Source organism: Cervus elaphus, chromosome 23, assembly GCF_910594005.1.
Source record: "Cervus elaphus chromosome 23, mCerEla1.1, whole genome shotgun sequence".
NCBI classification, from domain to species: domain Eukaryota; kingdom Metazoa; phylum Chordata; class Mammalia; order Artiodactyla; family Cervidae; genus Cervus; species Cervus elaphus.
The window spans coordinates 35,699,285-35,725,403 of NC_057837.1; the positions used below are offsets into that span (position 1 = coordinate 35,699,285).

At 42.6% G+C, this 26,119-nt stretch overlaps 1 protein-coding gene across 1 annotated transcript; it reads right to left on the bottom strand.

Moving 5' to 3' along the window:
- Positions 1-11,228: 11,228 nt before the first annotated feature.
- Positions 11,229-25,890, bottom strand: LOC122681771 (lysozyme-like protein 1). Its single transcript, XM_043884197.1, has 5 exons — positions 25,799-25,890; positions 22,417-22,579; positions 21,767-21,925; positions 12,253-12,331; positions 11,229-11,455 (listed from the first exon to the last, which is right to left on the bottom strand). The coding sequence occupies exons 2-5, from the start codon at positions 22,553-22,555 to the stop codon at positions 11,386-11,388; spliced, it is 447 nt and encodes a 148-aa protein (XP_043740132.1). The 5' UTR covers positions 22,556-22,579; positions 25,799-25,890; the 3' UTR covers positions 11,229-11,385.
- Positions 25,891-26,119: the final 229 nt, after the last annotated feature.

Sequence of the window (26,119 nt, forward strand, 5' to 3'; positions counted from 1 at the left end):
TACATGTAGCAACAGCACAGTCAGCTCTGACAGTCATTTTGAAATTGGACCTTGGTGGTCTGACCAGCCTTATCTTGATTGTTTAAAGTACATTTAGTCTTTAGTTTCAGGGTCACTTTATTCTCACTTCTTTGAGGCCAGTTCTCAGAATTATGGCAGCTTATGTCACTGCTTCTTGGCCTTTTGGCTAAGATCAGATGTAGTATGGGGGCTTCCCAGTTGGCACAGTGATAAAGAATCTGCCTGCCAATGCAGGAGACCCAAGAGACAGGTTCAATCCCTGGAACGGGAAGATCTCCTGAAGTAGGAAATGGCAACCCACTGCAGTATTCTTGCCTGGAAAATTCCATGGACCAAGGAGCCTGGTGGGCTACAGTCCATGAGGTCACAAAGAGTCGGACACGCCTGAGCAACTAAGCACATGTCGTGGCTACAGTCTCGTCCTTATGTAGTTAACTTCTTCCACCTGGTGGGAGTTTCAGTATCTATAAGACAGTTCACATGACATGGCTTAGAATATTATCTATAGCCCTTGAGGAGGAAATAAAGATCCTTGATTATAGAGAATAAACTATTATTTAGTCTTGTTGGACTGCTTTCCTTTGTTTCTGCATTTTCTCCCTTCTCTGATTAAATTTTTCTATATGAAAGGGCAGACTGAAGACACAATAGGGGAAGGACCCTGCTCTGCTTCACCATGACTTTACTGGGTCTTGAAGTTACCAAGTTAAGTTACTGGTGGGGGAGCCAGGAATATAGTTGAGAAATGTAGGTCCTCCATTCAATGAGAAAATATGCTCACATATTTATTGTTTTGTAACTAAACAAAGGTTTTGAAGTTTCTAAACATTCTGAAAAATCTGTAAATTTCATTGAAGATGTTGGGCCAATGGTCTCTTGATCAATTCAGTTTTTTCCCTTGGCCCCATCTTTTGGTTGCCTGGCCTTTGGTTATCTTTGTTACTTACTTCCTGAAACAAAGGGAAGGGTCCCAGAGAGAAGGAGAGATAAAAATATGACTCTATATTCTTCCCATTTTGGAATCTGTTAACATTTCTTGTGTATAGTGAAGTCGCTCAGTCGTGTCTGACTCTTTGCGACCCCATGGACTGTAGCCTACCAGGCTCCTGCGTCCATGGGATTCTCCAGGCAAGAATACTGGAATGGGTTGCCATTTCCTTCTCCAGGGGATCTTCCCGACTCAAGGATCAGACCCGGGTCTCCTGTACTGCAGGCAGACACTTTAACCTCTGAGCCACCAGGGAAGCCCTTTCTTGTGTATAGCAGACTGAAATTCTGGATAAAATGTGTTTAGGGGTGTGTATTCAGGTAGTACAGTGTAATGATTAAGAGTAGTCTAGAAAAAATCTAGACTTGAATTACTTTAATTAGTTAGCCTTGTATGACTAGACTGTTTTACCTTTCTCATTTGTAAAATGGGAGTAATATTAATTTCATAGGATTATTAAGGGAATTTAGTTATGAAAAATCCTTAGCTCTGTTACCAACATATAGGAATGTCTATTAAATATTATTATTACTATTATTATTTTTACTATTGTAATAGAGAAGAACAAATCTGACTCTGTATTGAATCTGTTTCTTTTACTTTAGCCTTGGTATTATGTTGCTTTTACTTCAAGTTAAGAATGGCTTCCCTGGTAACTCAGTAGGTAAAGAATCCACCTGCAATGCAGGAGACCCTGGTTTAGATTCCTGGGTTGGGAAGATCCCCTGGAGAAGAGAACGGCTACCCTCTCCAGTATTCTAACCTGGAGAATTCCATGGACTGTATAATCTATGGGGTCGCAAAGAGTCAGACATGACTGAGAGACTTAAAAAAAAAAAAAAAAAGAATGTTGCCTATAGCCTGAAATATACTGGAAAGCCCATTCTTAAGGCTCTGAACTTTAAAAGTATAACGTTTTCCATTCATATAGGTAAGAAAGTTGCAGAACAGAGAATATTTGTCTTGTTGGAGATTTATAGGAACAGTATGGCCTGACCTATATGGACAGCTGCAAGAAAAAAGGATTCAAGCACCAAGAAGTTTGCAACAATCAACCATACCTACTCCCCTTTTAGTATAAAAGAAGCCTGAATTCTAACTTAGGTAAAAATGGTTCTTTGGGACACTAGTCCACCATCTTCTCAGTCTGCTGGCTTTCCAAAGACAGTCACTAATCCTTGCCCCAACAACTTGTTTCTTGATTTATCGGCCTGTGGAGTGGTGAGCAGTATAAACTTGGAGTTGGTAACATTATTATTACTACTCTCTGCATTGCCACATTAATCTATCACATATGGAACACTGATGGATCAGCTAGCAAACCATGACCCCACATGCCAAACATTTTATATGCATTGCGGCAGGATATTTTGAGAATCTAGTTGATGGTTTTCTTCCCTCCTCCTTCCTTTTTTTTTTGTTCAAACAGGTAGCAGGTTACTTCTTGGGTACCCAAGTCGGTGGGTACAAACCATGTGCTGTGCCATTAGACACAGCAAAAGTTCTCTAAGTGGATAAAAGGAATGTCAGATCAAATGGACAGATGCCTTAATAATAATTCTGGTACTACATGCATGCTCAGTCACTTAAGTTGTGTCCAGCTCTTTGCTACCCTATGGACTGTAGCCTGCTGGGCTCCTCTGTCCATGGGATTCTCCAGGCAAGAATACTAGAGTGGGTTGCCATGCCCTCCACCAGGGCATCTTCCTGACCCAGGGATTGAACCCGCGTCTCCTGAATTGCAGGTGGATTCTTTACCCACTGAGCCACCTGCAAAGCCCATCCTGGTGCTACATGCTCTCAATTATTCTATTTACCCAAGTCCAGAAAGTTAGGAAACTCAGTAGCATTTTGGAGGGTACATTTGGCAGCACTCCTAGTAAAAACACAAAAGAGAAAGTTCAGAAAATTTCTGCAGTTTCTTAGCTATGCTGCAGAAGCATTTCAGATGCCTCAACTTTGCTAGGATCTACTGTAGGAGCATTTACAATATCCATTGTAAATCAACTATGCTTCAATAAAAAAATAACTTAAAAATGTCCAGAATTCAGTAGTGCTCACCTGATTTTTTTTTTCCACTAATTTGGCCAACTTGGTCCAATCCTTGTGGTTGTTTTGTCTGCAGGCTTCTTCCAAGCCCCAAGAGCTTGGTTTTCACTCAGCTTCACATGAGAAAGAAACTATAAGCCATTACAAGACTGCTTGGTCAACCTTACTGTGGTTCCCCAGTTGACTAGGATGGGGCTGTTCAGAACCCACTCAATTTTGGAGTCAAAAGCCCTTCTGGAAGTGTTGAGGAGTGTGAGTAAGAAACCCTTGTGTTCAGCTCCCAGAAACCTTGGAACTGGCCCAGTTTGTGTCCTGACTTCAGCCTAATTAAAGCCAAGAGGTCAGTGATGGTAATTCTCGCTGATGATACTTTGCAGTTCACTGAAGATGAAAAGTATGCAGGCCTTTCTGCTCTGGGAGGTTTGCTGGGCTAACCCATAATAAAAATAATAATAAAAAAGTATGGAGCACTTGCTGTGAGCTAGAGTTCTTGTGAGGCACTTGAGTGCCCATCGCAGTCCCATGGATAACACTATCATCGGATTTGAAGATGAGACAGAGGCTCGGAGGGTCCGAGTCACTCACTAGGCTGCAGAGATAGGGCTGGAGCTGAGGTCTGCCCACCACCTCCAAGCAGGAAGCAGCCTCTGGGGAGCAGGAGAGTTGGCACAACCAGGATCAAAACCTGGATCCCTCCTTCCCCAGCTGGTCCTCTTCCTGTTACATGGTGCTAAAGGCACTCTATATTTTGGATTATTAAACTTTAAGCAGCTTATAAACCCACTCAGTTTCACTCACCCTGCAGCTGGGAGTGATTAGCTTAGTACAAGCCCTCCGGTTGGCACACAGAGTACACGGGACCCAGCTTTGCTCTCTCCAGCTCCATCTCCTCCTGTAGCATCTCAACCTGGGTGCCCATCAGAGGTACAGGTTTACAAGTAAACGCTGATACCCTCTGCAGATGAAGTAAATAAGAGTCTGGGGTAGGGTGGGGGCAGACCCGAATGTTTTCTGAAAGCTCCAGATGAGCCCTGTGGCAGTTAGGGTTGGGAACCATGGGCCGAGGTGTCAAGGTGTAAATCCTGAAGGTGGCTGTGGAAATGGGACATCATCTCAGTCCTGTATGTGTCTCAGCCAGCGTTGCAGAGGGAGAGATGGGTCCACATCAATTGTTCCATGTAACACTTAGCCCAGGGCCACACACTGGGAATCTATCTGTTTTGGATGCTAATCAGCTCAGTTGCTCAGTTATGTCTGACTCATTGTGAACCCATGGACTATAGTCCTCCAGGCTCCTCCATCCATGGGATTTTCCAGGCAAGAATACTGAACGCGGTTGCTATTTCCTCCTCCAGGGGAACTTCCCAACCCAGGGATTGAACCTGCATCTCCTGAGTCTCAGTTTTCTTTTTATTTGTAAAATACCGATGTGGTGCAAAAAATCCACCTGCCAATGCAGGAGATACAGGAGACTCAGGTTTGATCCCTGGGTCAGGAAATCCCCTCAGTCATGTCCGACTCTTTGTGACTCCATGGACTGCAACATGCCAGGCTTCACTGTTCATCACCAACTCCCAGAGCTTGCTCAAGATCATGTTCATCAAGTTGATGATGCCATCCAACCATCTCATCCTCTGTCATCCCCTTCTCTTCCTGCCTAATCAGACTAATCAAACTGATCACATGGGCCACAGCCTTGTCTAACTCGAAACTATGAGCCATGCCGTGTAGGGCCACCCGAGACGGCTGGGTCATAGTGGAGAGTTCTGACAAAACATGGTCCACTGGAGAAGGGAATGGCAAACCACTTCACTATTGCTGCCTTGAGAACCCCATGAACAGTATGAAAAGGGCTACAGTCTACAGAGTCGCAAAGAGTCTGACAGGACTGAGCATGCACATAGTCGATGTTAGTTTCAGGTGTATAACAAACGGATTCAGTTATACATATGTTCTCTTTCAGATTCTCTTCCATTATAGAGTATTACAAGATATTGAGTATAGTTCCCTGTGCTACACAGCATATTGTTATTGTTTATCTATTTCATATATATTAATAATAGTGTGTATCTCTTAGTCCCAAGCTCCTAATTTATCCCTCCCCCTCTTTCCCCTTTGGTAATCATAAGTTGTGATTGTATGATTTCTACCCCTTTTCTCCCTGTTTTTTTTTTTAACAGTTTTTCAAAAGCAGTAACCTTGGTTTATAACATTATATAACTTTCATGGGTATAGCATTATATTTCTACTGTATACACTATGGCGTGCTCAACACCAAAAGTTTAGTTTCCATCTCCCCTGTCTGCTTGGATGCCTGGGGTCAGATCCTCAGGTCCAGGGATTGGTGCTAAGCTTTCTGAGGGAAATGGCTTCCTGAGGACCCAGGATGAGGCCAGGGAGATGGGGGTACTTGATGTTCTTCTCCCAATGAGGAAACTAGGACCCAAGAGGCAGAGGAAGGCCTGTCCCCGGCAGGGTCCCTTTGAGTCTCTCTCTGGAAGTTCAAGGCCTTGACCTCACATTAGAATTGGAAGTTAAAAAAAAAACCTCCAGGGAGCCTGATTAACACAAGTGAGCCAGGCCTGGGCATCAGCATTTTTAAAAAAAACCTCCCAGGGATGCTTCTGTTCCGTGAGGGTTGAGGACCACTGCTCTGACACAGACTCTAAGCCTGCCCACAGGACCCCAGGCTGTCCTTCCCCTGGGAGCTCCTCCTCCTCCCCCTCCTGTGGGTCATTGGAGCTGGGTTCAAAGGGCTCCTCAGGACTGCTTTTTCGGCATAGCATCCTGTGTTAGTCCTCCTGGTAGGGCCGAGAGGCGTTCCAAAGTCCACAGAAAAATCCCAGCTCCTGAAAGATTCTCCTCGTATCTGTCAGCTCCCGGCTGCCTGCACAAAACATTACTGTGGGAGGTTTTTCTTTCTTCTTCTTCTTTTTTAATTCCAAGTTCCTGGCAGCCACTAAAAAGGCAGAAGCTGACTTTGATAGACTGTCAGTGGAGTTGAAAATTGCAACTTTTAACAATTTTCAAAAACCTCACTTTTCTGGTCTGTCTTTTGCTCTGGATATGAGTGTTAGTCGCTCAGTCGTGTCTGACTCTTTGCGACCGCATGGACTGTAGCCCACCAGGTCCCTCTGTGTGTGGGATTCTCCATCAAGAATACTGGAGTGGGTTGCCATATCCTTCTCTGGGGGAATCTTCCCGACCCAGGAATCGAACCTGGGACTCCTGCACTGCAGGCAAATTTTTACCATCTTGGCCTTTTCTTTGGGCAGCCTGCTGGATACACACAGTGCACTTCGTGGGCCTGCGTGCCACCCGCCTTCCCCTCCTCCAGCCCCTAGAAGTTAACGCAGCACTGCTGACGCCGTGTCCCTCTCTGCCATCACAGCCTGGCAGTGTTAAAACTCTCACCATCCTGGTTCTGTCTACTCCCTGCCTCAGCCCTTTGGCCGGACTCCACTGCCCAGGTCAAAAGTGTGGCCTCAGTGCCCAAGACAGGAGCCGCAGTGCCCAGAGGCTGTGCCCGCCTCGCCTCATTCTCCCCTTTTCCCCTTCTCCACTTCCTCCTCCAAAATCAGCCCTTCCTCTGCAAAGATAAGGCTCTCTTCTTAATTCTTGCATCCTCTTCCCCTGATTCCCATTTCCCTTTCTTCCTAATGCAGGCGGCCCTTTGTGAAGGGAGGGGGCGTGGGTCTTTGCACAAATATTTAATCTTTTCCAATCTGCCCTCTGTACTCCCTGTCAGTTCCCGGGGCTGAAACCACTCTGTTTGCTTTAGCTGGTAACAGGATACTGTTTTGAAAACTGATGCAGAAGTCCGATTACTTATGAATCCTGGCTTTATTTTGCATGAATGCTTTTCAAGGCCAACTATAGATTTATTTTTTCTTCCCTGCCAAGAATTATGCTGCCAGTGGGGGCGTGGTAGCGGGCGGGTGGGGCAGCCTAGAGATGCCTTTAACTTTTCACCCTGTGGGCTGGAAATCGAGCAGCGCAGCGCAGACCTGGTGAAACAAACTCGGCCTCTGTGTCACTGGCAGGTTCCGTCAGGGAAGATCTCCCCCTCTCTCTCCAGGAAATGCCATTGTTTCACCCAAAATATAATTCCACCTACTGAATTGTCTGCAGTCCCTGTTAGAAATCACCTGTTCAACATACTGGAGAAAGAACAGTGTATCAATAGAAATTAGAATAAGAATAAAGGAAGTCCTTTAGGGAAGCCCTGGCCGCTCAGCGACAAAGAATCTGCCTGCCAATGCAGAAGGTACAGGTTTGATCCCTGGGTTGGGAAACTCCCCTGGAGAAGGAAATGGCAACCCACTCCAGAATTCTTGCCTGGAGAATCCCATGGACAGAGGAGCCTGGCAGACTACAGCCCCGGGGTCGCAAAAGAGTCAGATCTGACTTAGGGACTAAACAACAACAAACTGATTTTTATTAAAAGGGTGGTTTGTGCCATGTGCTTCTAAGTGTGAAAATGTTAGTTGCTCAGTTGTGTCCAACTCTTTGCAACCCCACGGACTATAGCCTGGCAGGCTCCTCTGTCTGTGGTTTTCTCTAGGCAAGAATACTGGAGTGGGTTGCCATTTCCTTCTCCAGGAGATCTTCCCAACCCAGGGATCGAACCCAGGTCTCCCGCATTGCAGGCAGATTCTCTACTATCTGAACCACCAGGGAACCCCTATGTGCTTCTAACACTGTGGCTAATTCCCACCACAGCTGTGTATGTCATATTATTCCCACTTCACAGGAGGGCAAACAGCATGGTAACAGGAGGGTCAGATTTTTCAGAACAGCACCCACTTTAAGTCTTTTCTCTCAGTGTCAGACCAAATGGCCTAATATATATAATTGTTTGGAAAATGTGACCTGATATCATATTTTTCTGTTGAAGTCACCCCCAAAGTGGTCAAGGAGTCTGTGGAAACATAGACCTCATAAAATTATGGACTGAGAGCTTTTGGTGAAGTTTGGAGGAGAATAAGCAGTGGGGAAAGAAAGAGCCCTTTGCAAAAATTGGCCTAGAATCCAGACCTGAAAACGCTCCTGGTTAACCCAAACCTGCAGTAATAAGGGAAAGAGGAAATGAATTATGGGACAGCACAGTCACTATGGTGCTGTTCTCATGGATCACAGATATTTTAGAAAATATTAATTGGGGGAAACCTTGGAGCATAGTAAGTGAAAAGCGTGGCCTACAAAAATAAAGCTCCATAATTCCAATTTTATAAAAAATAGAAAAAAAAATGGAAAGAAAGCCAGAAGCATTAATAGTAGTTATCATTAAGTGGTTATCATTGAGGAGAATATTTTTAAAGTTTTGAAGAATAGTTTCTATATGTTGAATAATGATTATGTATACTTGTGAAAACCAGAGATCGCCTGATAAAGGGACCATAAGCCAGGAAAGGCAAACACCATGGTTCAACGCTCATGGTTTCATTTGGGTTATCAAGGAAGCACAACCCATCAATAAGGAGGTCTTGTAAAAATTGTTCAAGTTGCAGCCTTGGGTAAGAAAATATATTCTTTGTCTTTCTTCCCCTTCCCCTCTCCAGTGAGACTATTGGTTACCACCTGACCTCTGACCTTTCTGCTGTTACAGAAGGATCAACTGACACAGATGTGCTGTGTCTCTGTGATTCAGATGGTTTGCATGCGCCTCTTTCCCCCAATCTCCTGAACTGTAGAACTAACTGGATATGAGACAGAAAGAAAACGAGGCACAAAGATGGTCACCTAGCCAAGTCACCATGCTGTGTAGCTGCCTTGAGGTCCCTAGAGGAAGCTCATTGTGGTCCAGAAACTCTGCCACAGCTGGGGCGTCCCTGCATTCCCCTGCACCCCCAGCTCTCCCAGGCACTGGCTCTTTTGGAAGCTGGTTGTGTGAATTTCCATCCAGGACATCATAGCCCATCAGGAACTCCTAGCAACCTGACACTCCGTGGAGCAGCTGCCCTGGATGACGGTGAAGTCTGTCGTGCTTTCTCAGGCCATATCTACTCCTCAACTGAAAGAAATGATTTTCATCTTTTAGATTTGTTTTTTTTTTTTATGTTGTTGTTAGGAGAAACTGAAAATCTATTTCCAAGTGCCTTAGAAACTGTAGAAGGGAATATAGATCTTAGTTGTTTATGTTAATATAATTTTGTTAAATAAAGATAATTAGGAAATAGGAGCGAGGGCTTCCCTGGTGGCTCAGAGAGTAAAGAATCCGCCTGCAATGTGGGAGAATCTGGATTCGATCCCTCGGTCAGGAAGATCCCCTGGAGAAGGGCATGGCAACCCACTCCAGTATTCTTGCCTGGAGAATTCCATGGACAGAGGAGCCTGGTGCGCTACAGTCCATGGAGTTGCAAAGAGTCAGACCCGACTGACTGAATTTCACTTTTAGAAGCTATAAAAGGGAATATAGATCTTAGTTGTTTATTTTAATATAATTTTGTTAAATACAGATAATTAGGGAATAGGAGTAATATTTTCCTCTTGAATTTCAGAGGGCATTGATTGTGCAAAATTATCCAGGACCATGCATTTTTTATCCTAAATTATTATTTATGGAAACACTAAATGAAACATTTGAGGAGAGAAATAGTAGGTTTGCATGCTTAGAGCACTTACGAGTTTTGCACAGAGGTCAATCAAATTGTAGGGCCAGCCAGTTCCCCTTCATTTTGGATTTCAAAACACTCTTTTTGTTGTTGTTGTTAAAAAAAAATTTCCTCTAGTCTTTGAATGACTGGCACCTGGTTCCACGCCCACCTAAGTCATTAACATGGCACCACTGGTTTTAACAATGCAGGAGATTTGGCTAAGAATGGTACTGTGAGGTGAATGAATGACAATAATAATGAAAAATACATATTTATGGACTTTTGCAAGTACTGATTATTAATTTAGTATAGCTTAATGGACTCTCAATTTTGTAGATTTTCTTCAGCCCTGATAAAGAATTGTTTTTTTGATTCTTACATCAGAAGTTTCAAAAGTTTTTTCCCCCCTATGCTTTGTAATGCCTATTAAATCATCACAGGATTATGTTTGTTTAGACATATATAAAAGTTTATTTGTTTGGCAAGTAGCATTCAGATTTTTTAAAGCCTATTCCTGTGAGAAAAGCCTGTGGATGTGAATTGAGCCAACAGTAAAACCCAGGCAGTTGGCAATGAGAGAGTGTTTATGGGTTACTTTGGTGCTATCATAAAACCCATCGACCTGACTAGTGAGGACTTCCTTCCAACCAGGCAACATATTTCCAAGCATAACCATTTTTCCAACAAACCTCAAGTTAGTGCATTCTCAAGGTCAGATTGCATTCAACTTGACCCTAAAGTTCTAACAAGACAGCCCAACCACTTCTAACTCTAGCCAGGACAGAGAATGGACAAGACAAAACTCAGCATAGCAGAGCCGCCCAAAAGAGAAACCATCTCTGTATGGAGCAGAAAGCATCCTGGGAATATCTTTGGGATCTGGGCTTCTCAGCCCACAGTTTCAGGTAATGAAGTACCTTTTGGATAGTCAGGTCAGTTTCCAGACCAAACGAATAAAATCTAAGTCTAGAAACAATTTTGCCCTGAGAATGTAAGTGTGGTTTTTGATAGTGATAGTAAAAGTTGTTAAGTCGTGTCTGACTCTTTGCAATCCCATGGACTCTGCCCATGGGGATTCTCCAGGCAAGAATACTGGAGTGGGTTGCCATGCCCTCCTCCAGGGGATCTTCCCAACCCAGGGATCGAACCCAGGTCTCCTGCATTGCAGGTGGATTCTTTACTGTTTGAGCCATGAGGGTTTTTGATAGATTAAACTTACATGGATGTTGGAATACATGGGGAACACTGGAGCTAAGAGCTACAACTTAAGTATTTGGTCCCATTAGAATGTTTCTCACAACTGCCTGGAGGAAGTGGGAACATTCTCTCCAGGACAGCTGAGCTGAGAAAGGGCTATACATCCCATGACGAGGAGAAGGACTCAGTGCTCCAGGACAGAGGTCAGCAAACTACAATCATTCCTCTAGTGTTCCCCTGGACCCGAGAATTGTGTTTTTAAAATAAGCAGCCATAAAGAAGAGAAGTTTGTTCCTCCTAGGACTAGAACATTTTATAGGTGACTTTTCAAGTCTTAAGCTTGTACTATGATGACATCATTGAAACTGAGTCAGGGTGAAGTCAAGACATTTAAATGGAAATATTTATTTCCTTAAAAATATAGCTTAACTCTCCCTCTCCAACTTTGAGAAGGATCATCAGGAGGATGGAGGACAAGATGACATGACCACTCTCACTAGGGGCTGTCATGAAGCATCCTTGGTACTGTCCAGTTCACGAAACCTCGCATCCCTTTTTCCATTCAGACAGGTCTCTGCCCTCACAGTTCTTCTTCCAGCCTTGCCTGGGGAGGAGAGGGAAGAAGGAACAACAGAGCAAGTGTGACAGTCCAAATGTGCTGAGGCTCAAAAACCATAGACAAGGAACCCACTTAAACAGCAGTGCCCAGGCTTTAGTGTCATTTGTTTCTGGTCCTGATCTAAGTCCTGATCTAAAGACTCCATCCCTTTTGCCTTAAGACTGCCCTCTCCCTGGTTTTCTCCTAGTCTATATGAGCCTCAGCAACAAGCAAACAACTTTTATAAGGATGGGGCATTTAGTTAAACATCCACATCTCTTAAAATTTGGGTTCTGCAAGTGAGTGACCCAATCAGCAACGTTCACAAGAAAACACAGCCACAGAGAGCCGGTGTGCACTGGCTAAGCCATAGCTCACACACCACCTGGGGAAGTTTCCTGTCAATGTCTCATGTAACCAACATGGTTAGTTTCCTCTCACTGCCCCTGACTTCCCAAATCTTATCCAAATTTAGAGCAAGCTGGAACTTTTTCTTCTAGTGTATTGTCTTCATTGATGTTCTCCAGTTCACATGAGAAAATAGCCCTCTCTTCATTGTTTGGAACATCTTGATGTGAAAAGCAATTGCAAATAATTCTGACTCCCTAACCCTCTACTCCCCATACTAATCCCAGGTTCACTGCACATCCACACAGTGATGGAAGACGACATAGACAAGGTCAAGTGGAAATCACTGGACCACTCTGCAGAGGTGAACTTGTTCCCATCCCCTGCAGCTTGGATGGACACATACACTAAGGGTTTCACCCATGTCAGCTTGTCTCCCAAGGAAAGACTCTTACCAGTAGTTCATGCCATCCGTTTCTTTAACAATTTTCTTGGCACAGATAATTGCATCCGTGAGGTCATCAGTGATCAAGGCTATAAGAGAGAGTAGTAGAGGGTTAGTTGAGAATTTGCTGTTGGAGGAGGGGAAGCCCAAATCAGATTTTCTTCATTTTTCTCACTGCATTTTGGAGCAGGAAGAACTATGAGCTGTCTCCTTCTTCTTCTTTTTTTTTTTTTTGTTCCACTTCTTCACAAAGAAAGGATTGTTTTTGTTTCTAGGCCATCCACATCTTAAAGTTTAGGACTCTTTGGTAGAGGACTAGACCATCCCTGAAAGGCTTTTGGAAGTGTGCTTAGGGAAAACATAATGGGAAAAAAAAAATTTTTTTTTTTTTTGGAAAAGTGTTTAAGGGAAAACACAATAGGAAAATGTTTATCTCCTAAAGAAACATAAAAGCTAGACAGGATAGTAGTGTTTTCTTTACTCATGTTAATTTGGCATGTAAGATCTCTTTATATGTAATGATTAAACTTCTATTTATTATAGCTTTCTGGTTTGTGCATTAAGTTTTTTTTTATACCCAAAGTATTTTTCACATGCAGAAAACTTTAAGCTTTATGTGAAACCTTTGCCTTTATTACTTTTTCTGTGACTTTCAGACATAACAAATCTTTCAACTGAAAATGTGTTAACTCATATCACTTCACCAGAAGTGACCTCAAAATCCGTCTCAACACGAATATGACAAGAAAAGGCAAATAAACAAAAAGGCCCAACATCATTTCTGTTTCAGGTTGCGTTCTCCAGAAGTAGATGTGGAGGTGAGTTTGGGGTGCAAGGTGGTTTTGTTAGGGATCCACGCCTGTAGAAGAATGGGTGGAAGCAGGAGTGGGCAGAGGAGACTGTAGCTGTGATCTACGGAGGATATTCTGCTAGACGTGCACGCGGAGAACAAGGGTCCCACTGGGGGTGAAGCAGGTTGCTAGTCTGGAGATGCTGTGGACAGGTTGGTGGGGAGGGTAGGTGCTGCAGGCTCAGTCTGTACAATCCATGGAAAGTGTTTGTCAGCGTCCCACTTTGTTCTACCATTTTATTGCACAAGTGAGATGTTTTGCAAAGACCAAAAAACAAACAACAACAAGTTGCATGGAACCTTGAATTTCTTTGCAAAAATATGTTAAAGGGGTAAGGGGCTGGGGAATAAAGAAACTGGCTGTGGGCTAAAATGTGGAAACACAGTGAAATCACCACAGTGGGGCAGCAAAGGGGCAGAAATGAGCCCAGGGAGCACGTATGTACAAGGACCTGAGCCAATAGTGGCTTCTGCTCAGTGTTCAAATAGACAATTCTGTCCAGTCACACACGGATAAGGAGAGGGTTCTGTTGAATATCAAACATCATTCAAGGGAATCTTTTATTCTCCCCCATCCAACAACAGAAAACAGCAACAATCTACACAAAAAGAACCATTTCTTTTCAGTGGAGTTCTACCGCAAAACCAGCCTCTCCTCAGCATCCCCCTGGCCCCCATAAAAGTGTCACTACCTTGCCCAGAATTTACATCTCCTTGTCGTTTCTGAAGTGGCAACAGCCAACTCAGATACCAGGCTGGTAGGAGAAACAGAGATTGATACAGGTGGGCTATACTAGATACAGGAGGCAATGACTGCTTTCTTAAAATCTATTTTAATAAGGACTAAGTTATTGGAGGGAAACAAAAATGGCTATTGTATTATTATATGCATGTGTGTGTGTATACATAGATATATTTATATCTCTATAGAACAAATACTGTGGTCAAATAGTTTGGGGAAGGTTGACAGCAATTTGAGGCATATGATCTGGTCTGGGAATGAGAAGAGGACTAGCTTCAGTAGATGGGCATGAGGTGCGTGTACTTTGTACACACATGAGATGCCACCTACGTTGCACACACACCCCAATGTTAGCTTGTTTCCAGGTTTCCATGACGAATAGCCCTACTTCTGTAATCCATGGGACAGAATGACATTGTCGCTAATTATAGACTCTCTGGCCTGAGGCTGGGGGAGGACAGTCATGGAGGGTGATTAGGATATAAAACCAACATCCTGTTTTCTATTTTAAAGCTTTCCCTAAAAATCCCAAGCTCTTTTTATGAGAAAACAGATATGAGTGATCCTTCACCTCTAACCATAAGCCATCTAACATTTTAATTTCTGAGAATCCACTGTTGTCTTGTAAATATACTTTTAGCCCACATTTCGTTAATTGTTCCATTGGACAATATTCAGTTAGTAAACTGCACATAAAGTCAAGCTTGGCCATGATGCACTCGAGATTTTCTCTCCTCCTGTAACAGCTAGACAGCTAGACAATAGGGAATGCAGAATCTTTGAGGGATAGAAACCAGATGAGGTGAGCGTTGGGATTGCTGTGACTTTCTGCCCAGAGGCACTTTCCAGACCACAAAGGTAAAATCCAGGCAGGCCATGGCAATCTAAGTAGAGGAGACAGAGATCAGAGGCCAAGACAATTGGAATTTATGGAGAGGGGTCCCTGTGAGGACAGAGCCACCCAGGAGTGTGCCAGAACTCTGCAGAGAGAGATCTCTGAGTCTTTGACTGAAAAACTCCATGAGAGTAACCAGAAAACTGCTATCAGACACCTCAGCAATTGCAGGGCTCACACAGGGAGACGTGATCTGTTACTGGCCAGAGGAGAGAGATTTTGCTGAGCCCTGGTTTATTCAAGAGATGCTATAGATAAATACCTTGATAGTAAGGCTGCACAAGCCCTCCCATAAAGACTACTCTAGAATGTCCCGGACCAGAATTAACTGCTTGCCAAGATGACCTTGAATAATCCTTAAAGGGACACAGCATAATCCAGACACTCAACAATGTAATATACATGCAATCTAGTATCCAGTAAAAAATTGATCAAATGTACAAAAAGATATGAAAACATAACTCACAGCCAGGAGAAAGACCTAGAAATGACAGAGATGATTGAATTAGATAAGAAATTTAAAACAGTGCTTATAAATATGTTTATTGATAGCAAGGACTTATAGGAAAACATCAATCAAATGAAAGAAATAACTACCTGGCATTGAAAAAAATACAATATCTGAAATGAAACATTCAATTGCTGAATTTAATAGATCAGGCACTTCACGAAAATGATCAGAGATCTTGAACATAAAATGATTGAAAATAAAACACAGAGAGGGAAAAGGTCTGAAAGAAAAAGAGTCTTGGTGACCAATGGGAATACAAAAATGATCTAGCATGTGTGTTATTAGACTCCTAGAAGGAGAAAGTTTAAACACTATTCACTCAGGGACCCAAAATTTTAGTGAATATCAAGCAAAATAAACACACAAAAAATGGGCATTTGTGATCAACTTGCTAGATACTGTTGATGAAGAAAGGGGATGGAGAAAAAGGACATGATACACACAGGGAACTCAAGTGAGAAAATCACTGATTTCTCATAATAAATAAGTCAAGCAGAAGATAATGGACATATTTAGTAAGCTGAGAGAAAAATATCTGTCAGCTTGAAAGTGAAAATGAAGTCTCTCAGCCGGGTCCGACTCTTTGCTACCCCATGGACTGTAGCCTACCAGGCTCCTCCGTCTATGGGATTTTCCAGGCAAGAATACTGGAGTGGGTTGCCATTTCCTTCTCCATCTCTCAGCTTAGAGTTTTATATACATAGAAAATATCTCTTATAGAAGAAAAGGCAATATAGACATTTTCAGACACACAAAAGCAGAAAGGTGCTTCCTAGAAAAATTCCACTCCAGGAAATTGTTCAAGGATGTTCTTTAGGCTGAAAGAAAATAGCCCTTAACTGTGTGTCCAAATGAAGGCACCAAAGGTATAGAGAATGTGGTAATTGGTAAATGTGTGTGTGCTCAGTCGTATCTGACTCTTGTGACCCCATGGACTGCAGCACGCCAGGATCCTCTGTTCATGGAATTTTCCAGGCAAGAATACTGGAGTGGGTTACCATTTCCTCCTCCAGGACATCTTCCCAACCCAGCGATAGAATCTGAGCCTCTTGCATTGGCAGATGGATTCTTTACCACTGAACCACCTGGAAAGCCCCAAATGATAAATATTGTGTGGTAAATATAAAGAGATCCTTCTCATCTGAACATTTTACTTAAAAGATAGTCATTTAAAGCAAAAATAATAAAAAAAATGTACTGTGTCTATACATGTTGTGAGGTGTAGAGCATGCATGTAATGTATGTAGAAATGCATTCATCACGCTTCCCTGGAGGCTCAATGGTAAAGAATCTGCCTGCCAATGCAAGAGACACGGGTTTAGTCGCTGATCTGGGAATGTCCCACATGCTTTGGAGCAACTAAGCCCATATGCCACAGCTACTGAACCTGTGCTCCAGATCCTGGGGACTGCAACTTCTGAACCCATGACTGCAACTACGGAAGCCCATGCACCCTAGAGCCCATGCTCTGAAACAAGAGAAGCCACCACAATGAGAAGCCTGAGCATAACTAGAGAGTAACCTCCGTTTGCTGCCGCTGGAGAAAAAGACCACATAGCAACAAAGACCCAGCATAGCCAAAAATAAATAAATAAAATTATTTTTTAAAAGCATTGTGAAGTGTATAACATGTGGAAGTAAAAAGGATGACAACTTAGCACAGAAGACATGATGGGGAAAATTGAACCACAGTAGTATAAAATTCTTATGCAGCAGATCCTTGAAAAACATTGGTTTGGATTTTTTTTTGATGAATATATTGGAAACATTTTTTTTTTTTTTTTAGATTTGTGACAGTTTGAAAACACTTGTAGACCACATAGCCTAGAAATATCAAAAGTTAATAAAAAGTTAGATATATCATAAATGCATAAAATATATGTAGGCACTCAGTTCAGTTCAGTTGCTCAGTTGTGTCCAACTCTTTGTGACCCCACGGACTGCAGCGCGCCCAGGCTTCCCTGTCCATCGCCAACTTCCAGAGCTTGCTCAGACTCATGTGTATTGAGCTGGTGTTGCCATCCAAACATCTCATCCTCTGTTGTCCCCTTCTCTTGTGTAGGCACTAGTCTATCCTTAATAGGCACAAGGTGGGTGTTATTTAATATAAAATTAACAATGTGTAAGCTCTTTTGGGCTTCCCTAGTGGCTCAGACGATAAAGAATCTGCCTGCAATGCTGGAGACCTGGGTTCAGCCCCTGGGTTGGGAAGATCCTCTGGAGAAGGGAACAGCTACCCACTCCAGTATCCTTGCCTGGAGAGTCCCAGGGACAGAGAAGTCTGGAGAGCTAAAGTCCATGGGGTCACAGAGAGTCAGACACACTGAGCAACTTTCACTTTAGCTCCCTTCCTGTTTTATAACTTTGCCTTCAGAGAATTATATTACCGTACAGTATATGTCTCTTTCTCTCATTTAAAAATGCAACAGTGCTTCCAATACTTTATTATGAACATGACTTTAATACTGCGTGCCATTAAAATTTTCTAACCATTCATTAGAGTATAGGCTGGGCTATTTTGAGGCAATTGTATTGATGGCACTAGGGGATCATAAAATGATCATATTGCTGCTTCTCGGTTATTAATGCATGAATCATTATACCTATAAATATGAATTCCTTTTTCACATTATCTTTCATTTTAGTGTCCAGTGTTAGTAATATATATAACATCTACAGTGTTTTGTATCATCTAAAACAAAATTGATGTGGGTACTGACAGATGATTCATCTTATAAACAGGTGATATAAGCTTACAGAATCAGTATATATGATAGAGTAAATGTATTTTCTCTGCCTTATCATTTTCTTAACTTTTTTTTTCCTCTACCTTACTCTATTGTAAGAATACAGTATATAATACATATACAAAATATGTGTCAGTCATCTGCTTATGCTGTTGGTAAGGCTTCTAGTCAATGGTAGGTTTTAGTAGTACCTTGTTCAAGTGTCAACTTTACTATATGTGAAGTGGTATAATGTTATTTGGAGGTAGAAAGTGATGCATATTGTAAACCCTAGAGGATCTGCTAAAAATAAAACAGAAATGAAGTTAATAAGGGCTTTCCTGGTGGCTCAGATGGTAGAGAATCAATCTGCAATGCAGGAGACCCGGATTTGATCCCTGGATTGGGAAGATCCCCTGGAGAAGGGAATGGCTACCCACACCAGTATTCCTGCCTCAAAAATCTCATAGACAGAGGAGCCTGGAGGGCTACAGTCCGTGGGGTTGTAAAGAGTCAGACACAACTAAGCGACTAATTAAGCATGCACACATATACTTAAAAAGCCAATGATAGAAATAAAATTGAATACTGGAAAATATTCAATTAATCCAAAAGTCAGGAAAAATAAACCAAGAGTAGTTGGATAGATGGAACAAATAGGAAACAAATAACAACATGGTGGATTTCAAAGTAATCATATCAGCAATTACATTAAATATAAATGATCTAAATCAAAGTTCAGTACAAACTATGGCCCACAGACCCACCCTCCATTTTTGCACATAAAGTTTTATTAGAACACAATCATGCCTATTCATTTCTATACTGTCTGTGGCTGCTTTTGTGCTGTATGGCAAGTTGAATAATTACAAAAGAGACTATATGGCTCACAAAACATAAAATATTTATTATCTAGTCCTTTCAGAAAAAGTTTCCTGATCTAAACATTCTTGTGAAAAAGCAGAGATTGTTGGACAAGCTCTAAAAGCAGCACTCAATTATATGCTGTCTATAAGAAATTAATTCTAAATTAAATATACCAAAGATATTAATAATAGGTTTTTTTCATTTGAAGTTTTCATTTTGCTGCATAATCTCTGCTTTCAACAAATTACTTTTATCTGGTTTTTGTTGTTGTTGGTGGTGGTCTCATTTTCTCATGCCAGTAACAGCCTATGAAGTCTAGTCATTGGCAGACTTCTAGTTAGCTGCACTTATTTAAGAGAAGGATGCTTAAAAAAAAAAAAAGCTGATTAGGATTCCAGTACAGAGATGGGGATTTTCAACTGTGCATCTCACTGGGGGAGATCTAGCTAGTTTGTCCACTGGGAAGCCCCCACTCGGATTCTAGTTTTCCTTTTCCTCTCTCTGGATTCCCCAGACTAGGGTCTTCTCTTCTGGAAAGATTAGGCTGGCTGCCATCATTCAGGGATCAGAGTGGAGGGAGGTGATTGGAACTACAGGAACTTGACTCCCTCTTAGGATGAAACTCTCACACTCAAATGTTGGTGAGGTCCCTCAATGAGAGAATTTCTACCTATTCTGTCCAAGAGAGAGCTCCAGTAACTTGCCAGGGTTGGGAGGAGCAGTCAATAGATGAACGGAATCAGGAGATGAGTCAGCTGCTGTTCAACTGACTTTCCAATTAATCATACCGTTTTTAGCCTGCCTTCACCCCAGTTTCTGGAAGTAGCTGATGTTGTTGATTTCTGAGCTCTTTTGGGATCCTGTGGTTGCTTTTTGGCTTTCCCATGGTCAGTTTAGGATTGAGGTTTCTCTAATTGCTAAATTAGTCACCATTAGTCCTCTCACTTTCAGCTTCAAACAATACTTATATATCCAACCGCCATATTTAACTGGAAAACTCTAGTGGCAAGCTCGCAGGGTATGCTAATGAGATTAACCAGGAAGGGGAGGGTTTTAAAAAGTCATATCTGTAGAAAAGTGAAGGTATTGAATGTTTTAGCCTGGGAGATAAGATTTGGAGATAAGAAGTACCTCCTAATCATCATTTTCAAATATTTGACAAGTTGAAGGCAAAAGGAGAAGGGGGCAGCAGAAGATAAGATGGTTAGATAGTATCACCGACTCACTGGGCATGAATTTGAGCAAACTGCAGGAGATAGTGGAGGACAGAGGAAACTGGCATGCTACAGTCCATGGGGTCACAAAGAGTTGGACACAACTAAGCGACTGAACAAAAACAATATATAAAATAGAGAAAATTTGTTTTTAATAAATCCAGAAGGAGAAACCAGCATTAGTGGGAGAATGCTATGAGGAGATGGATTTTGGCTCAACAAAAGAATGTTCTAAAATAAGGGCTGACCAAAAATTGAGTGGTTGGCCTCAGGAGGTAGTGAGCATTCCATAGTAAAGCAGGGGCAGGGACTACTAATTTATTAGGTAAATTAACACAGTGTGCAGTCATTCATACATTCACACTAGGTTACTGATTATCTTGTGCATGTCTACGAGAAATTAAAAGATTATTTCCTGCTCTTAAGGAATTTGCTGGAGAATATTTTTTTAAATTTTATTTATTTTTTAAAAATTTTTTTTGCTGGAGAATATTTTATGGCTCCCTGTCTTCACCCTTTTGACCTTCCCTCCATTGATTTAGTCAATGAATATTTCTTGAGCTCCAACAATGGCCAGGGAGCATTCTAGGCATTGAGAATGCATCAGTGATTGAAATAGAACTCCTGCCCTCATGGGGTTTGCATTCTACAGGTGAGCAAACAAGACAGTCACTTACTTTGCTTCAACCTTCTACGGTTGTCTCTGGCATGTTCTTCTCTATATTGCCAGCCATGACCATCATTCAGGCCTGTTTATTTCTCACCTCAACAATCAAAGGGGCAATTAAACTGTCTCTTCTTTAATCTCTCTCATATCCAGCTTGCATATTCATTTTTCTGAAGCAATGACGAATTAACTGGCCCATTCTGATTTCCTGTTGCGGGCAGAAATCAGCTGAGGGCACTCTCCTCAGCTTGGGTCCCAGCGCCCTTCGTGGTCAGGTGGTCATCAAGCTTTCCAACCACATGTCCTGTTATATTTTATGTGCATTTTTGCTTTTTTGCCCTTCCTAACTGGAGTAACACTTCTCTATCCTTGAATATCCAAATCTTATCTATCTTCCAAATATTAAATAAAATATCATGCTACCTATAAAGCTTTCCATAACTTTATTAATAACATCTCTTTCCTCTGAAGCTCGCACCTATTTACAGTCATTTATATAACTTTGTATAAGCACTCTTCCTTAATACCAGAATTCATGTCTAAAGAGTCCTGCTATGCTCAATTCTATGCCCACATATATTTCTTGAATGATTGAATAGAAAGACTTAGAAATAAATTCTAGCATCATTTCTACTGTTGAAGAAGTGCTATGTGAAGTGAATTTGTCTCATTCTGTATAAAGAAGCATCAACTGCATCTTTTGAGTGGATTGCTTATGGAAAGCAGCTAGCGAACAGCTTTCTCCTTCTTAATGAACATATTTAACCTCTCTATGCATGGAAGGGTAGTCAGGTCGTTTGTCCAGGCCCCTGTTTTTGTGGTGGGCTTCATAAAACCCACCCTGGATAGAATAGGCCATCTTTGGACAAGTCGACCACAAGGTTGTGAGTGCCACTTTGGGGAACTCTTGAATAATTTATAATAATTTATTTACAGACCCACTTGCACATCTGAACTTCCAAATTTTGGGTAAAGCAGAAGATGGGTGGATATTCCATGGCCAGCTTTCCTGTCTGCTCCTAAGGGCGATATCTGCGGAATCAGAAGCCTACCTGAGCAGGCCACGTGACAGCGGTTTTTCTCCTGTAGCTTCGCGCTTCTGCACCACGTGTCACTGTTAATCTGAAAGATGCCGTAGTCGGTGCTTCCGTCCTCCAGCCGGGTCTGAGCCGTGGTGTTGTAGTGGCTCTCGTAGTAGGCCATGCAGATCCCTAGAGGGGGAGAATAGCCAGGAGTGTCAATAAAAGCAATTCATTGTTTCCTCCTACCTGCTCTTAGGGGAGCGCTCCCTTACACGTATTACACCCACGCTCTGCTCCCGACACGCCCTGGGGAGTGTCAGGGCAGGTAGCACATCTGAGAGGCACAGGATGGGCAGGGGGGCACACCTAGTCAGTGGCTGACCCTGGCCCAGACTAAACATCAGGTCTGCCCCTTGCAATGCCAGCCAGAGGAAGCTGTTTTCTCCTTTCCTTACTGGTGTCAATCACACAGGACTCCAGGAGTGAGGACAGGATGGGCAGGGAGGAGGAGGGAAGCTCCGGAGAGCAATGGTGGAGGACAGGTAAACAGCCAGCAGCCGTCGCTGGTGGGGCAGAGCAAGGACAGGCTGGAAGCAAACAGAAGTGGGTATGGGAGGGGCCTTTGACATCTCAAGGAAGAGTTAAAGGGCAGAAAGAAAACAGGAAGGGGGAAATCTCACAGTTTCCAAGGCTAAAGCCTCGGTAATTGTCCAGGCTGGCCCTCGAAAATATTTTTGCCAGTTTACATCGAGTGTAGATTTTGGGCTCAATGACTGTGACCAGGCAGCCCATCAGGGCCAAAATACCAGCAGCCTTCATCTCCAGGCCTGTTGGAAGCAGAACCTGTCAAGAATAAGAGACCACATCAGACAACCCAGCTTGATTCCCAAGACTAAGTTTCTTGCCAACAAGAACTTCCAAATCTGCCAGCCTGAATGTAGCCTGTCACTTGTAAACATTGAGAACCAGCATCAGGGAAAATCCAAGTGCCAATAGTACATAGTACAGGGAAGGGATGATTGCAGGCTCTCTAAAACTTTTTACACGGCTATGCATGCGTGTTCAGTTACTTCAGTCACGTCCAACTGTTTGTGACCCCATGGACGGTAGCCCACCAGGCTCCTCTGTTCAAGGGATTCTCCAGTCAAGAATACTGGAGTGGGTTGCCATACCCTCCTCCAGGGGATCTTACCAACCCAGGGATCAAACCTGAGTTTCTTTAGGTTTCCTGCACTGGCAGGCAGATTCTTTACCACTAGTGACACCTGGGAAGCCATTCTACATGCTACTTTCAAGTAAATGCTAAGCTCCTGGGACCTGGCAAGGAAGGGAATCAACCTTCCTTTACTGATGTCCAGAAAGAATCCACAGAGGGTGACACATTTCTCGGATTCCCCATTTTAACTCTATGAATAGAAATAACCAGAGTACAATGAGGTAAGCATCGCCTGTACCCATAGAATCAGACATCTCAGTTTCAACCAGAGATGGATATACATGGGTCTTCATAGACAACCTTAAGATTTATTGTTGGGAGTTTATTGAAGGGAGAAGATTTTTTAAGAAGACAGGAAATGTTTTCTTTTTTATGTTTATTTTTAAAAAACCTTTTTATTTTACATTGGAGTATAGCCGACTACCGGGCTTCCCCAGTGGCTCAGACAGTAAAGAATCCACCTGCAATGTGGGAGGCCTGGATTCAATCCCTGGGTTGGGAAGATCCCCTGGAGCAAGGCATGGCAACCCACTCCTGTATTCTTGCCTGGAGAATTTCATGGACAGAGGAGCCTGGTGGGCTACAGTCCATGGGGTCACGAAGAGTCAGATATGACGAGCGACTAAGCACAGCACAGCACATAGCTGATTAACAATGTTGTGGTAGCTTCAGGCGGACAGCAAAGGGACTCAGCAATACATATGCATGTATCCATTCAGAAGGTAGAATATTTAGCACCTTATCTTTCCTCTTTTTTATTTTTTTCACACTTTCATAACTCATTATCTCCTTTTTATCTTGATACTTTTCCAAACATGGGAATGTTGCTTCAAAAATATCAGTGTTATATTGCAAATGCAATATAATATTTTTCTAGGTTCTTCCATCACTGTTTCATGGGTCCCCCTGAAAAGCTTGGTGTCAATGGCAAGCAAGAAGGGGACAAATGATGATGAGTCAAAAGAGGAGAAAGTGCTGGTGGTGGGAGGACATGAAGGAACTCCCACCTAACCATTTAAAATGAAAGTAGGATCAAAAGGTCCCTGCCTTGCTGGCTACTGGTTTTCCAAAAGTGCTTTCTTCTCCCAAAGAAATTTGTCTTCCCCAAATAGGACAACCTTGCTGAGATGAGGGTAGAGTGAAATCTCTGGTAATAACTGCTCCTGATTCTGAACCTGACATTCATACATACTTTCATCCAGTATCATTTTCCTCACCTGCCTAGACATTTCTAGAGTTGTTCATTTCTCCTCATGGAGCTAAGTTTCCCAGTTGAGAGGAGAGGCTAAGAACAAGGCTGAATATTCAGCAAGGCCAGAGGGGAATCATTATGGGGGCTTTAAGGTAACTGACCAATAAGGTGACTACATGTCAGATGGGGTGTCCAAATACATACTGGTGAGTAGCAAGGGTCAGTGCTTTTTGTGAGTAAAGTTTTATTAGGACACAGCCATACTCATCCAGTAATATATTGCGTATGGCTGCTTTTTACAGTTGAGTGTTGTGTTGGAGATTGTATAGACCATAAAGTCTAAAATATTCAGTATCTGGACCTTTATAGCAAAAACCCCTGATGTAAAGCAGGGAACTATATCCTAGCACTGCGCCAGACACCAAGAGGGAGACCAACGAGGTTTATGACACAGAGTTTACAAATCCAGTTGGTTTCTATCCCTTATCTTTAGACTCTCACTGGTCTCAAGCAAATCAAAATAAAATAAAAGCCCATAGCAGTGGTGGCCCCAAGTACAACATTCTACATCCTTCTAGCTGGGGGTTGCCATTGTTGATTCTTTGGGACAGATGGCTTCACCAGAGTGATTTCAGTCAGTCAGTCAGTTCAGTAGCTCAGTCGTGTCCAACTCTTTGTGGTCCCATGAGCCGCAGCACGTCAGGCCTCCCTGTCCATCACCAACTCCCAGAGTCTACCCAAACTCGTGTCCATCAAGTCAGTGATACCATCCAACCATCTCATCTGTCGTCCCCTTCTCCTCCTGCCTTCAATCTTTCCCAACATCAGGGTCTTTTCAAATGAGTCAGCTCTTTGCATCAGGTGGCCGAAGTATTGGAGTTTCAGCTTCAACATCAGTCCTTCCAATGAACACCCAGGACTGATTTCCTTTAAGATGGACTGGTTGGATCTCTTTGCAGTCCAAGGGACTCTCAAGAGTCTTCTCCAACACCACAGTTCAAAAGCATCAATTCTTTGGTGCTAAGCTTTCTTTATAGTCCAACTCTCACATCCATACATGATTACTGGAAAAACCATAGCCTTGACTAGATGGACTTTTGTTGACAAAGTAATGTCTCTGCTTTTTAATATGCTGTCTAGGTTGGTCATAACTTTCCTTCCAAGGAGTAAGCATCTTTTAATTTCATGGCTGCAATCACCATCTGTAGTGATTTTGGAGCCCTCAAAAATAAAGTCAGCCACTGTTTCCATTCTTTCCCCATCTAATTGCCATGAAGTGATGGGACCAGATGCCATGATCTTAGTTTTCTGAATGTTGAGCTTTAAATGAACTTTTTCACTCTCCTCTTTCCCTTTCATCAAGAGGCTCTTTAGTTCTTCTTCACTTTCTGCCATAAGGGTGGTGTCATCTGCATATCTGAGGTTATTGATATTTCTCCTGGCAATCTTGATTCCAGTTTGTGCTTCATCCAGCCCAGCATTTCTCATGATGTACTCTGCATATAAGTTAAATAAGCAGGGTGACAAGATACAGCTTTGACGTATTCTTTTTCCTATTTGGAACCAATCTAGAGTGATTTTGGTCTTATTAAAAGGATACCTGCCCCAGAGACATGCCTCAGGTGATTCTGGGGAGAAACACCATTCTACTTACCTAATCAGTGATTAGGAGCTCACACAAGCTTCCCGCATCCCACGAAGCCATTCTGATCCTGACCAGGCACAAGGGATCTTGGCCAAACCAAGGACCTTTCTGTAGAGCTTTAGGGAAAGAAGAATTCTTAGCTCTTTTGTTTCCAGCTGTCAAGAGATTCTAGAATTCTATTTCTTGGGACTTATATGATAACTACATTTAGGGACAGGCTACTTCTTTTTCTTTATCTTCCTCACTTCTCAACTCCACTGGGGCCTCCCACCTGACTGAGAGCTTATTTCCAAAATAACAGCCTCCAAACTTTATCATAAATCCCATCAG

What these genes read in the sequence shown, in the direction of transcription:
- LOC122681771 (XM_043884197.1), bottom strand. Translation starts at nt 22,555, where the DNA reads ATGAAGGCTGCTGGTATTTTGGCCCTGATGGGCTGCCTGGTCACAGTC. An exon ending in AGGCTTTAGCCTTGGAAACT is followed by an intron (nt 21,926 to 22,416) that starts GTGAGATTTCCC and finishes CTCCCCCTCTAG; the next exon opens with GGATCTGCATGGCCTACTAC. An exon ending in CTGTCACGTGGCCTGCTCAG is followed by an intron (nt 12,332 to 21,766) that starts GTAGGCTTCTGA and finishes TCTCTCTTATAG; the next exon opens with CCTTGATCACTGATGACCTC.